The sequence below is a fragment of the Pimephales promelas genome, chromosome 12 (genome assembly GCF_988280905.1).
Source record: "Pimephales promelas chromosome 12, fPimPro1.hap1.1, whole genome shotgun sequence".
NCBI classification, from domain to species: Eukaryota; Metazoa; Chordata; class Actinopteri; order Cypriniformes; family Leuciscidae; genus Pimephales; species Pimephales promelas.
Window position 1 is genome coordinate 2,725,386 of NC_142780.1, and position 11,711 is coordinate 2,737,096.

General features: G+C 39.4%; 1 protein-coding gene across 1 annotated transcript; it reads right to left on the reverse strand.

Annotated features, from left to right (window-relative positions):
• Positions 1–2,271: 2,271 nt before the first annotated feature.
• Positions 2,272–7,682, reverse strand: LOC148976910 (uncharacterized). Its single transcript, XM_089118224.1, has 2 exons — positions 2,457–7,682; positions 2,272–2,364 (listed from the first exon to the last, which is right to left on the reverse strand). Exon 1 carries the CDS (start codon positions 7,320–7,322, stop codon positions 3,012–3,014), a length of 4,311 nt encoding a protein of 1,436 aa, XP_088974350.1. The 5' UTR covers positions 7,323–7,682; the 3' UTR covers positions 2,272–2,364; positions 2,457–3,011.
• Positions 7,683–11,711: the final 4,029 nt, after the last annotated feature.

Here is an 11,711-nt window from a genome sequence, read left to right on the forward strand (position 1 = left end):
CGCATCCAAAATAAAAGATTGTTTTTACATAATATATGTGGGTGCACTGTGTATAATTATTTGATATATATATATATATGAATACTCACACACATGCTTGAATATATTTAAAAAAATATTTTCATGTATATACTGTATATAGATTTATATATAATTTATATTATGTATAAGTATTTTATATATGAATATTTTTTTTCTTAAATATGCATGCATGTGTGTGTATTTATATACAAAATAATTATACACAGTGCACCCACATATATTATGTAAAAACAAACTTTTATTTTGGACGATTAATCGTTTGACAGCCCTAATATATATATATATATATATATATATATATATATATATATATATAATTGATTGGTACAGCAAACAAGGGTCCCTGGATCTATTTTATATTTGATCACTTATACATCAGTGTATAATGGGTTATGAGCATGCACATTGAAAAAGCAAATGCATGATTTATTCAGAAATTATAAAAATAATATAAATGTAACTGTTCTAATAATGCAGTATAGGTCTTATGAGTCTTTATAAGAATAGTAATACTTAATAAGTATAAATGGGGCTATATTTCTTTATATGCACAGTCCTCACTGTTCTGCTGGTAAGGTGATGGTTGAGCTCAAAGTCAAGAATTGTATAGATGAAAGTAACAATCATACTTCAGTCATACAAAATCAAATGACATGCACTTACCCGAACAAAATGGGCCTTTTCTTGCCGTCAAACAAAAGCTAGACTCTGAAGAAGATGACCATCATCATCATTTTGCCTCATGGCTCTCTCTTCACAAAACCTCCCCAATATGCCTCATTTAACTAACAGCCTGGGACTAAAAATACATCTACACACATCTCGCCCTTTTGTGTTTCTTCATTCTCTTTTTCATTCAGTATGTGGGGGATGGAGACGTTTGTGTGGGCAGTTGCTAATAAGATGATTAGCTATATGTGATTTTTCATCATTTTCAGATGGAATTGATGATGTGCATTCATGCAGAAATGCAATAGACACAAATAGTGTTTTATGTTAAATTCATAAAGCAAACTTTGGCAATTTCACGACAAACTCAAACAATGACTATCGTGATGCTCTTTAATGTAGTGTGACGAATCAATCAGCAATGTACATGCCTTTGCTCACAGAACCCATTCAAATGGGAACACATGAAAATGATGTTGAAAGATGCAGTCCAACTATCATTCATCATCTCTCATACACTCATACAAACGACCGCTGAAAGACGTCAGTGTTTAAACAGCTGAATTGTTACATTTTTACCTCAGGAAAGATATCCAATTGCAACAGCCAATTCGTGTTTTACATAGCCTGGTATTGATTTACTGTATGTTTAAATAGAACACAGTTGGAGATGATTGGCTGGGTTGTGCCGAGTAAGTACCAGCAGTTATTATATATTAATAGTCCATAAATAAGTCCCTGTACTGTTAGTAGAACTGCACAGAAATGCCAGCAATGTTGATCAACGTGATCGCATGAGTTTTCATATGTATTTTACATAAAACGTAGACAGTAAAACATACAAATTTTAACACCTTAAAAAGAATAACATTTCTGTAATTGTTTAACCATTCTTATCTTTAATATTTATTTCATTTGCTGTGGGACACAAGATAAGTTGTTAATATGCTGTGACAAATAAACGGCCATAAAAAATATGCATTTTCACAGAGAATTAGAGTAGATTTGGATGAAATCTTCTGCGACTATACTCTGTATGTCACTCAAAACTATTGTATATTGTATACCACCATCATTTAATACTGTGCTTTATAATTTGTTGACAAATATTCAATGCAGTAACCCAGAACGCCCTTTATTTTCCATAGGGCTGCAGACCTACTATAACAGAAAGCACAATGTTATAAAGAAGTCTCTTTAGTGTATCAACTCCGTCAATTATGATGCTCCATGATGTAGACAACAAGTAATGTGCATAATAGGTTTTGGAACGGATTACAATCAAATTCTCATTCATGCTAACAGTCTCATCCCAAGAAGTCATATAACTGTCTTGGGACGTGTTTTGACCATACGTCAACATCCGCCTTTTTAGGGTACCCTTAAACATCGGTTACATGACGATCCCGGGCCGTCATACAACTGACGCTTTACCTTTAATGTTGGTTAGGTGACGGGGTAGGTTTAGGTCTGGGGTAGGGTTAGGATCCGATAACGTCATCTAACCGACGTTTAAGGGTACCCTAAAAAGGCAGATGTTGACGTGTGGTCAAAAGATTATGTACCGCTCTTAGTCACAACACGAAGGCTGAGGTTCTTTTAACTGATGTTTAATGCTCTCTGGACTCAGACATCAACATCAACACCGTAGAACTAAAAGAATGAATATACAACCAAAACATATCACAGTCAGTTACATGGAAAACACACGAGTTTAAACTCGTACATAAACAGAAAATACATACCACTTTTGCCTGCTTGTGAGCTAAGAGAGGGGGTTACATCTTGAAGCTTCTTGATTGCATGACTTATCATAATGATAAACACTTTAAACCTTGCGATTACATCTTTTAATATAATCAGGAGAATTGTAAACTCCGACCGCAGTTCTGACTCGCTGTTTCACGGCAAAAACAGGAAGTGACATACAAAGACACGATGGGAACAAAATCAAATATATCCATAAAACTCTTAGAAAAAAGAATTATTGCTCAAATGTACAACAGTTGAGTATATTAATCACAACAAGCATTATAAAATAGTTGAAATATAAAAATGTACAGATTAAACTGATTCAAAGTTGCTGAAATAAATGAGTGTTGAAGTACACAAGCGCCATCTAGTGGAAATAAACATTGTGGACATCCAAAGCTTTGTGACAGCAAACACACTCCCACCATCACACAATGTGTGATTCTTAATAGAAGTTCAGTAACTCAGCATGAACTTATAAACATTTAGAGGATAAGTATCTGTACACGTTTGACCTACACAGTTAAACACTAATCCAAGCCAACTCTTTAATCAGCTTCAAGTAGTAACACTGTTTTGTGTATGGGTCTTTCTAAGTAGACTGGCTTATTTGTGCGTGCACCCTTGCTATCTAGTGCTGCATCACTAACCAGAAGTTTAAGTCTTCTCACCATTCCATCAGATCCAGGGAAGACTTCTACCACTTTAGCTAGCTTCCACTGATTTCGTGGAGCCAAGTCATCTTGAAGCAGAACAATATCATTTATCTTGGTGTTTCTCCTGCTCTTATTCCACTTACTTCTCTGCTGCAAACTCAACAAATATTCCTTTCTCCATCTGGTCCAGAACTCATTCGCCAGAAACTGGACTCTTTTCCATCTCTTCTGAAGATAAAGATCCTCCCTTACAAACTCCCCAGGAGGTGGTGCAATGATGGTGGACTTCATTGTTAGTATATGATTCGGCGTTAATGGTTCTGGTCCCACAGGATCATTGATATGTTCTGAGGTCAATGGTCGACTATTCACGATCGCCATTACTTCATACATGAATGTTCTTAAAGAAGAACTGTCTAGTTTTGCTGCAGACTTGTCTAGAATGGAAGTTAGTACACTCCTTACAGTCCGAATCTGTCTCTCCCAGACACCACCCATATGACTGGAAGCAGGCGGGTTCATGACAAAGGTACAGCCTAACTCTTTCACACGTTCTTGATTCATTCCCTTCATCAACTTCAGAAACTCTCCCTTTGCACCCATAAAGTTGGTACCTTGATCACTATGCAGTTGACTAACATTGCCACGTATAGCAATAAGACAACGCAGTGCATTAAGAAAGGCATCAGTGCTAAGATCATCCAGCACCTCAAGATGAACAGCTCGTGAACACATGCAGGTGAAAAGTAGTCCGTATCTCTTCAACTCTTTCCGTCCCTCTTTAACATAGAACGGACCGAAGCAGTCCATGCCACTATAGGTGAACGGAGGAGTAGCTTCCATTCTTTCTAATGGCAGGTCAGCCATCCTTTGCTCCTGATTGCATTTCCTCAGCTTCCTACACTTAATGCACTTGTAGATGAGAGATGAAACTTCACTACTGCATCCCAGAATCCAAATGCCATTGGAGCGGATTTCATTGATGGTCATGCCACGACCTTGATGTTGCACCTTTTCATGGAAGTGTTTTATGAGTAAACGTGATATATGATGCCCTTTAGGAAGAATGGCCGGATGCTTTACGTGAGGGTGAAGTTCTGCATGTGTCAATCGCCCTCCCACTCGTAGGACACCATGGTCATCGATAAACGGACTTAACTTGTACAACTTGTTGAACTGACGTGAATTAACTTCCTTGCCTTGTCTTAGATGCTTGATTTCGTCACTGAACACTTCTTCTTGAACGATACGAATAATGAACTGTTCAGCATCCTTTCTTTCTTCAAGTGTTGTGAAATTGTTGGATCTTTCTACCAAACCTTTCGCACTCCTTGCACAACATTTGAGTCTTGCTATGGCTTTCACTGCCCTCTTCCAATCTGAAAACCTTTGCAGGCGATCTGACAGACACCACTCTTCTCTTGCCTTGGTCATAAGAACTTGTGCCCTCTTGAGCTCCGGATCTCCATCATTAATCTCTCCCACATTAATGTCTTCCTTAGGGAGTTCTCTTTGCCATAGGAAACTTGGACCAGTAAACCAGTTCGATCCCATGAGTTCCTTTACGGTGAGCCCACGAGAGGCGTGGTCAGCTGGATTTTGTTCTGAAGCCACATATCGCCATTGACTAGTCTCAGTGCTTGTTCTGATTTGCTGAACACGATTGGCTACAAATACATGGAAACGACGTGCCTCGTTGTTAATGTAACCAAGGACAACCTTGGAGTCGGTCCAGTAGTATTCACAGATGTCATCCAATTCTAGTTCTCTTTTTAGCAAATTACCAATTTTTGTGGCAACCACTGCAGCTGAGAGCTCTAGTCTGGGAATTGTTACTACCTTTGATGGAGCAACCCTAGCTTTAGCCATAATGAGAGTGCAGTAGACTTCTCCAGACATGTTTACAGCTCTGAGGTATGAACATACTCCATAGCCTGAGACACTGGCGTCTGAGAAATGGTGTAGCTCATATTGCTGAACATCCTTGAATGTTGATGGCACATAACAACGTGGTATCTTTACCAACGACAGGTTATGGAGGTCTCGCAGCCAAGCTTCCCAATGTGGCTTGAGGTCATCAGGAAGTGGTTCGTCCCAGCCTATCTTATCTTGACACATCCTTTGTAGGGTTCTTTTCCCAATTAAAATGAAGGGAGCAACGAATCCAAGAGGATCAAAAATGGAAGCAACTGTAGACAACACTCCTCTTCTAGTAAAAGGATTTTCCTTTTCCAACACTCTGAAATGGAACTCGTCTGCAGCTATGCACCACTGGATTCCAAGTGCTCTCTCTACCTTTGGCTCTCCTAGTGACAAGTCAAAGTCAGTCGCCCCTTCAGTACATTCCTCCCTTGGAATTGTGTCTATCACAGTCTTGCTGTTGGTGATGAATTTATGCAAGCGAAGCTTCCCGGTATTGCAGAGACCCCTGGCTTCCCTTACAAGCTGGATTGCATCTGCTTCAGTGTCTACACTTGCTAAACCATCGTCAACATAAAAATTCCGTTGTATGAACTTAACTGTGGCTTGATTAAACTTGCCTTCACCTTGCATGGCAAGGTATTTGAGGCCAAAGTTTGCACACCCAGGCGAGGAGGCCGCTCCGAACAAGTGAACCTTCATTCGAAAAACTGATGGTGGGGCGTTCATGTTTCCATCTTCCCACCATAGGAACCTGAGGTAATCCCGATCATTCGGAGCAACATGAAACTGGTGGAACATACGCTCCACATCACACATGATGGCCACTTGCCCTTTCCGGAAACGACACAAGACTCCAACAAGGGTATTTGTGAGGTCAGGCCCAGTCAGTAGATGCTCATTCAGAGAAGTATTCTGAAATCTTGCAGAGCAATCAAAGACGACACGAATCTTGCCTGGCTTCTGCGGGTTATATACTCCGTGGTGAGGTATATACCATGCTGGTTGATTACTTAACTCGAACTCCGGGACCTTTTCAGCATCACCTCTTGCCATTATGTCCTTCATGAAAGCCAGGTAATCCTTTCGGTACTGCTCATCTCTCCTTAAACGCTTCTCTAGAGATCTGAGTCGATGCTCTGCACATGCTTTGTTGTTTGGTAACTCTGGTCTCTCACCCTTAAAAGGCAATGGCATCTCATAGTGTCCATCTTGCGTTTGCTTAATGCCTTCATTCAATTTAGCCAAAAACCTTAAATCTTCTTGTGATGTTGAGACTTCCTCACCCCTTTCAACAAAGTCCGACTCAAAAACTTTCATTATCTCTGCTGGAGTGATCATCTCCTTTACCTTGTTCCTGTGTACAAAGTAAACTTCAGACTGGAGTTTGTGAGCTGGATCACCAGCTGGTACAACTTGCTTCATAATAATCCTGTGACTCACACCGATTTCATCTTGATAACAGTCATCATGGTTGTATCCAACGATACTCCAACCCAACACAGATCTTTGTGCAAAAGGCTGATTCTCACTGCCACTGAGAACATCTCTGGGAAGTAAGGCTTGAGGACAGTTGTATCCTATTAACAAACCTACTTCACAGTCAAGTGCAGGAGCCATTACATCTGCCAGATGTTCTAGATGAGGCCAGTTCCTTGCTGTTTCACACGTGGGTATATGAGATCTATTTGCAGGGATATAGTCTCTAGTGTAAGTTGTTGGAAGTTTTATTTTAACTTCGGACTGGAACCCTCTTACTTGTAGTCCATTCAATTTGTGACTGGACACAACTTTCGTTTTGGATGTCATTGTAGAAATCTTGAGTTTGACGGGCTCTTTCCTGATATCAAGTGTCTCAGCTGTGTCCTTTAGAATGAAAGTAGTGTCACTCTGTGTATCCAGCAAGGCATACACTAAAATCTCCTTCCTTGGTTCAGCTGTTGTTGAGACATAAACTGGAATGATCGATGAGGTATGAGTGCCGTTCCTTTCTTGAACTACTCTGTTCGAAGTCACAGGCTTAGACTCTTGTACCTTATGTGATTCGGCTGATCTATCTGCAGATCTTTGATTAACCTTGGACTGATCTTCACTGGTTTTAGATCTTTGTTCTGGGGATTTATTTACACGGTCCTGGTGTAGGCTTGTTGGGTGACGCTTCTCACATTTTTCGCACACGCTCCTAGAGGAACAGCTTCTGGAGTTATGACCAGCCTTAAGACAGCCAAAGCACAACTTCTCAGACTGTACAAACTTCAATCTTTCCTCAATCGGTCTTTCCATAATCTTACGACACTTATGAAGGGTGTGGCCATACCTCTTACAAAAGACACAGATAAAGGTCCTTTCCTCGTTCGAACTAGTGGTGAATGTCTTGGCAGTTGAGTTGCGATTCCGCTGAAACTTATGATCTTGATCTGTTTGCTTGTACCTTTCTTGCTCTGCTGGCTTTATTGCTTGCAGTGACGTGATGGGATTGCATGCAATTCGAGCTTCCTTGACAAGGAATTCAACAAAGTATTTGAAATCTGGGAACCCTTTGTGTTCGTCTTGAAACTTGGTGACTGCTCTATTCCAACGTGAACTTAACCAGTCCGGCAATTTGGCTGATATTCTCTGATTTTCTACACAGTCATTCAGAGCTTGTAAACCTTGAACATAAGGCATGGCTGACTCAACACTGCTTAGAAAATCTACAAATTCCTGGAGATCTTTGCTATCTTTGGTAGCAATCTTGTGCCAAGACTGTATTTTGTCACGATAAGATTTGCCAACTACAAATGGATTGCCGAACCTGTCATCGAGGATGTTCCAGGCTGCCATGTAAGCTATTTCTGTTCCAGCCACAAAATGTCCTTCAATAGCTCTCTTGGCCGGACCAGCTACATACTTGCGTAGAAAATACAGCTTTTCTTGAGGTGGCAAGTTCTTGCGATCAATTAATGTCTGGAAAGACAGCTTCCAGTCGTTATACTTTAGGGGATCTCCAGAGAAAATAACAGGTTCTGGAACTGGGATCCTATTGGCTGTAATCGCTTCAGCGAGCGCCTTCACAAGGTCATTAGAAGCTTCGTTGGGAGCAAGCAGTGAAGGTGACTGAGGGATATGGGCTTGGGGAATTGGTAACCCTTGAGAGGGACAAGAGGGTTGGTTGAAAGGAGCAGTGTCTTGTGCGAGTATGAATGGCTTAGAAAGAGAAAAAGGAATACTTGGTTGAAAAATATAATCTCCTTGTACTTGTTGAAAAAGAGGAGCAGAATGCCGTTCTCCTTCATCACCTTTGATGCTTTCAGCGTAAACCTGCAGCCTTGCTTGTGCTGCGTTGTGTCTTTTTAGTTCCTCCAACCGTTCCACTTCCTTTTTCTTTTCTTCCAGCTTTATTTTCCTTACAGTGCTTTCTGAAATAAATTGAGCCCTTTTCCTTGCATTCTCCGCTTCAGTTTCTCTTTCTTGAGCTTCTCTTTCTGCTGTTAACCTTTTATCCTCTGCCTCGAGTTTCCTAATTTCCTCTTCATGTTGATGTTGCGTCTTCATTATTTTAATCACTTCTTGTGTAGCCGCTACTTCAGCTGCTGCTTCTTGTCTTCTCTGCAGGGAATCACTGTAAGATCGACTGGACAATTTGGAAACAGACCTTGACTTACTGGAGGTTGCTGAGATAACGCTGGACACCGTGGCTTCAAACACTGAATCTGAATCAGGCCAGGGAATCTCCTTAGGATCACCATTGAGAAAGCTCTGAGACTTCTCATTCGCAATGCTAGTAATGGCAAGACAAGTGTCATTTTTTCTTCTGATTTCAGGTTCCGGGCTTGTGATGCTTCTTATATCATCATAAATATGGTCAACCTCAGACTGAATGGTGTTAATGGTGCTCACAACTTCACAAATCAATTCTGCATCATCATTGTTCTTAATGGCTCTTTTCAATCCATTGATGTGATATTTCCACCTTTTATACTTCTGATCAAAGCTTCTTTCCAGATCCTTTAGTCTAGCGTCTAGCAGTGTTTTACCCTTCTCGGTAAGCGTGCGTACTCGCTGACTTCTTCTAATATCTGGGAGCTGTGTATTATCCGCATCAACCTGAGGTTGATGTGCTTGTGCAGCCACTTCAACTTGATCAGTTATATCCTGCTGTGGTGGGATAACCTGCTCTGCACTGCCTTCGTCTTGTGAAGTATGGTGTGTAGAGCTGACTTCTTTAATAGGCAGCAATGTTTTTTCACTTGTGTATGACATGGCCTGTGTTGCACTATAATGTGAATATTCAAAGAGCTCAAAATAAATCTATGGTTTAGTGTAAAGCGATTATCTCAGCTTGACTTATGACTGAATCATGTAAAATATAAAAAATGTAGAACTGTCAAGTAGCAAAGTATGAACTTATAACTTGCAACACACTTAAATCATAAGGTATGCAAAACACTTGAATAAAACAAAAAAATCAAATTTTAGTCTTTCAATAGTTTCAATTCAATTTCAATTCAATAGTAGCACAATTGCCTATCTATTTAATCCCTTCAGTTTCTTAAGTCAAACGATAATAGAAAAATGTCCAACTTTATCTCAGAATGAGGATGACAGAAATACCAGATTGATTAAAACTTCAGCGAACAGTTCACAAGACCTTGTGCTGCTTCCAAGTCACTAACTTTAATAGTGCTTGCTTGTTCAGCCTTCACTTGCCCACTGGCTGCTTTAGTCAGTCAATTGTGATATTTTCATGTTGTACTTCCCTCATTCAACACGTGGCGCCTCTTGATGGCCGTCTTCCTCGTGCAGCTTTACGATCAGTTGCTTTGGCCTTCTTCGACGCAGCAAGTGTTCTACTGTACCGCTCTTAGTCACAACACGAAGGCTGAGGTTCTTTTAACTGATGTTTAATGCTCTCTGGACTCAGACATCAACATCAACACCGTAGAACTAAAAGAATGAATATACAACCAAAACATATCACAGTCAGTTACATGGAAAACACACGAGTTTAAACTCGTACATAAACAGAAAATACATACCACTTTTGCCTGCTTGTGAGCTAAGAGAGGGGGTTACATCTTGAAGCTTCTTGATTGCATGACTTATCATAATGATAAACACTTTAAACCTTGCGATTACATCTTTTAATATAATCAGGAGAATTGTAAACTCCGACCGCAGTTCTGACTCGCTGTTTCACGGCAAAAACAGGAAGTGACATACAAAGACACGATGGGAACAAAATCAAATATATCCATAAAACTCTTAGAAAAAAGAATTATTGCTCAAATGTACAACAGTTGAGTATATTAATCACAACAAGCATTATAAAATAGTTGAAATATAAAAATGTACAGATTAAACTGATTCAAAGTTGCTGAAATAAATGAGTGTTGAAGTACACAAGCGCCATCTAGTGGAAATAAACATTGTGGACATCCAAAGCTTTGTGACAGCAAACACAGATTATATATGACGTCTTGGGATGGGACTGCGCTGTTCATGCAGGAATGAAAACAACAGCTCACCTTATCATACAATTAACTCAATCAAACAAAGGACATCCCTGCAAAAGATCAGATCACCTTTTGGAGTTAAAATCCATCCATCCATCTTCTTCCGCTTATCCGGGGTCAGGTCGCGGGGGCAGCAGTCTAAGCAGAGATGCCCAGGCTTCCCTCTCCTTAGACACTTCCTCCAGCTCTTCTGTGGGGACACCGAGGCATTCCCAGGCCTGCCGGGAGACATCACTGCATGAAAAGTGGGATTTTCGTCAGTAAGCGGCACTGTAGATTGTCGTGGAAGTTCAGGTTTACGACTGCACACGGCAATTTACAGGTAACACTCAAAACTGCTGTGAATTGCCGGAAATTGACGTGGGCCTTGCTTGGCAGTTGTCCCCCCATTGTCCCCCCTTCTCCTAAATCTAGAGGAGGCTTTGACATGTAAATGAAAATGCTGTGAGCTATACACATGCAAATAAGGGTAGGGGAGTTTCACCCCAGGTAACATTTTTCTGAAAGGTATAACTTCATTCTAAGACAAGATCAGGCTCAGTATAACCTAATTGCTGTGTTTTTTTTGTTTTTTGTTTTTTTAACATTGCACATAATGCACAACAATTACAACAATAACATGACATCCAAAAAGATAACAATCAACAAATAATAATTTCACAATAAATAAGAAACAAATAAAAATAGGACAGAATTGAACAAATGAAATAAAAACAGGAAAGGGACTATCTCTATTGTGTATAATATTATGATTTAAGAGAAAGTTAGAAACCAGTAATTTGTACTATTTAAAGAAAGAAAATTAGCTTCAATTAGCTTCAATATTCTTTAGCAAATACAATTGTATCACTACATTTTTATCGATACATTTGAGAGACAGAATATACTGAAAACTAAAAATTAGACCAAAAAAAAAAAAAAACTTCAAACAAGGTTTAGAATTATTCATTTTACTCTTATAAATATGAAATTTTCCTAATAAAATTATAAGATTCATCATAACATTTACGGAAGCAGTTTTCAAAATATATGATAACATCTTTGATGTTAATTCACAGTTATAAACAGATGTTTTTTGTTTTTGTTTTTTACAATTTTTTTGACTGGTTTATTTAATTTAAGTAACCTAATTAAGTTATTTATTTATGCATATATGTATTTTTACATTTCATGGTAG